Raw genomic sequence first — 3,467 nt, forward strand, 5'->3', positions numbered from 1 at the left:
AAGAACAAAACCTCACAGAAAAGTTTCATGAAGTATAAAGTCATCTTGCCTTTCAGATGTTGAAAGCATAGTAATAGAAAATATGAAAAGTCTTTAAAATTCAGACAGCAGTGTAAAAACAGAGGCATGAAAGTTCAGAGAGAGGCTGAAAGGAGTGAGGTATGACCGGTCATCCTGCTACAACGTGTCTCTGTTACGTTAGGATCTGCATTCCAGAGGTGCAGTCAGCCATCATACCTCTGCTGCTGCACTCCCGCGCTCCTTCTCGTCACCAACAACGCATGTAAACAGCATGAAGCCATCTGTACGAGTACACGGTAAGCTTATCTGCCCCACAAGAAGGCAAATCAGAAGTAGAAACGTAAGCAAACAAGTTTGTATTAATAATAAATACAGCTTCGAGCATTTAACATCATCAGTATTTTAAAATTTTAAATAAATGCAACTATTTTATACAGAACTGTACTATTTATTATACACACAGTCTTATCAGTTCCCTTTGCTCACAAAGGCTGGTTGTAGATAGTATGGAATGTTACAGTACCACCTTGCATAAAATTTTAGTACGATTCTGTACTTGAAAAAGGGTGCAAAACACCAGCCTCAAAAATCTGAATGGAAATATCGTTTTTTTCTTTTTAAAAAGTACATCATTAACACATACACAACAAACTGTACATAAGCTCACTTTTCAGTCACCAACTGAAGACATGGTAGCAGGTGTGATGTAGTGCTCACTGTCCCTCCCAGCATAGTCACCCAGGCCAAGGCTCAGCTCCTCCAGGAGCCCGGGTTAACATGGAGGCTTTTGTATGAATTACTGTACCCAGATAATTACACTATAATTTAAAGAAGGCAAACACAGCTGCCAAGAGTGACTTCAGTAGAGCGTCCTTCCTCTACAAGACTCAGGGGAAGGCGTTCCTCAGGGTATCTCTTCCTCCACACGTGCTGCAGCTGCTCAAGACTCTCCATTTTGAACTCTGGATGCTGGCGGCTGCATGAAATCCTTAAAGGGAGCCAGTGCCTCTTTAAGGGCAGAGCAGACTTCTGAGGATGAGCAGGTGATACACTCCACTAACGTCGGGTATAAGGCAATTACTTGTGCCCAGGTATTTCCATCAACTGCAGTCAAAAAATACAAATAAAAATGTCTCAAAATATAGTGGAGATCACAGTACAGTCACCCAACTTACATAAACAATTAAAAATATAACAGAAATGGTTCTATAAGCATCTTTTAATTTCTTAATTTTATAAGACTTCATGATATAATTAGTAAAGTATGAAAAAGGAAATAACAGAGTATTGTGTACTTAGAAATTAGGTAAGAAAATCAGGGCTGAAGATGGCTCCGTGGTTAAGAGCACTGGCTGCTCTTGCAGAAGACTGGGGTTTGGTTCTCAGCACCCATATGGCAGCTCACAGCTATTTCTAATTTCAGCCTCAGGGAATCCAATGCCCTCTTCTGGCAAGCATTCATGCACAGAAGATAAACATAAGTAAACTCTTACGAGGAAGAGAGAAATGACCAGTGAGGACAGCCGTAGAGACCAACCAACTTTGCAAGTTAACAAAGCAACACAATGCTCCAAAATGCTATTTTCTGCATAGTTGTCAGAAAATATATTGTGCTGTCAAGAACAAATTGAAACCTTTTTATGCACTTTCCTACTCAGCAATGCCCTTGGTAGCGATTTGAATTTCAAGTCACTGAACAGATGCAGCCATCTTACAGAGCTTGCTAGTCTTTAATGCACATCACGAGACTGGGCAGATGAGCCAGCCTGCTTTCCTAACCTCATCCACCAACAGGATGCTCTTCATCAGGTGGGTAGAGTGACCCACCTGAACCAGTAATCTGCTCATACTGAAGTCACAGGGTACTTTTATAGAACCTATTGTTTGTTTATACTGAAATCACGGGGTACTTTTATAGAACCTATTGTTTGCTGGGGTCTGGCCCAGAGTCATGTACACACAAGTGTTATATATACTGCTAATCTGAACCTTGGGCCCTCTTTTTGTTTGTTTGTTTGTTTTTTGGTTTTTCGAGACAGGGTTTCTCTGTGTAGCCCTGACTGTCCTGGAACTCACTCTGTAGACCAGGCTGGCCTCAAACTCAGAAATCTGCCTGTCTCTGCCTCCCGAGTGCTGGGATTAAAGGTGTGTGCCACCATACCTGGCTCAAGAACTTTTTATAATTATTCCATACTTTAGTCTAATTTACTAGGTGGTAACATTCCCCCCCTCGCCCTGCCCCGAAATAAGGCAGAGCGTGGTCACGTCAGGGAACTGTTCTGTCTCAGCTCTTCGGGTTCAGTTCTTACAGCATGTTTATTCTAAAGCCCACTGTGATTTCTGCGGGACTTCCTGACAGAAAGCCAGGTGTACCAGCACATGCCTGTACCCCAGGACTGGGAGGTAGAGGAAAAAGGTTAGTCACTCAAGGTCACCCTCTGCTGAGAGGTAGCAGTTCAAGGCCATCCTGACTTATATGTGACTCTGCTTCCCAGCCCTCAAACTACAAAAAGAATATTAAAGAGACGCATGTATTGATACAAAAGAATATACATAATGTTTAAGTGAAAAATAGACAGGAAAAAGGGGATTACAAACAGGGGATATTGTTATTTATTTGTCTGGAAAGCTGGGGGTGACTGGAGTATGTATTTTATATTTACGCGATTGTGGGAACTGACTTTCTCCTCCTATCATATTGTCACTGAACTCAAGTTCTCAGGTTTGGTGCAGGTGCCCTTACCCAGCGAGAACCTCTGTTTTAAGTTATTTATATGTATATAGCCTACTAAAAACTTACCATCAAATAAATAATAAAAACAAAACCTCTTAAAAAATGTTAAGTCTCCAAAGGCCTCACTTCCAGCAACAACACTATAGTAAGACAATAAAGTTTAAATAGATGTGGAGCCTGATAGCCAATCTCCTGCATCAGGCTTGGACTGGCTATGCAATCCACATGATTGGGACAGAATAGCAGGCATCCTTACATTCTTCTTGATGAAGCCTGCTATACTTTTCTCATCTATCACCATAATTTACGGCTCCATCAAAATAACAAACTCACTTCATCTGTTTAGAGCATAATTCCAACTGCTATGTTTTCTATATTTGTGCATTATATACATGTATGTGTGTGAGTGCATGTATGAGTGGAGGCCAGATAGCACCTCAGGTGTTCTTCAGGTACTATTGTCTTAAAAATAAAATGTTTTATAATTTTTTATCATTGCGTCTCTGATATAAATGTTTAGATTTGCACAGAGTTGGTTCTCCTCTATTCTTATCAGAGTCAGGGTGTCTGTCGCCGAGGGTGTCGCCGAGGGTGTCTGTCAGCCGAGGGTGTCTGTCGCCGAGGGTGTCTGTCAGCCGAGGGTGTCTGTCAGCCGAGGGTGTCTGTCAGCCGAGGGTGTCTGTCAGCCGAGGGTGTCTGTCAGCCGAGGGTG

General features: G+C 41.9%; 1 protein-coding gene across 7 annotated transcripts in view; it reads right to left on the minus strand.

Annotated features, from left to right (window-relative positions):
* Positions 1 to 448: 448 nt before the first annotated feature.
* The window catches only part of Mon2 (MON2 homolog, regulator of endosome-to-Golgi trafficking), an 80,431-nt gene continuing 77,412 nt past the window's right edge, over positions 449 to 3,467 (minus strand). For all 7 annotated transcript variants that reach the window (XM_029482362.1, XM_021173736.1, XM_029482364.1 and 4 more), the window contains one exon: positions 449 to 1,125. In XM_029482362.1, coding sequence (XP_029338222.1) covers positions 962 to 1,125 — 164 coding nt within the window. In that variant the 3' untranslated portion in view covers positions 449 to 961. The remainder of the gene's footprint in view (positions 1,126 to 3,467) is intronic.

The sequence above is a fragment of the Mus caroli genome, chromosome 10 (genome assembly GCF_900094665.2).
Source record: "Mus caroli chromosome 10, CAROLI_EIJ_v1.1, whole genome shotgun sequence".
Taxonomy (NCBI): Eukaryota; Metazoa; Chordata; class Mammalia; order Rodentia; family Muridae; genus Mus; species Mus caroli.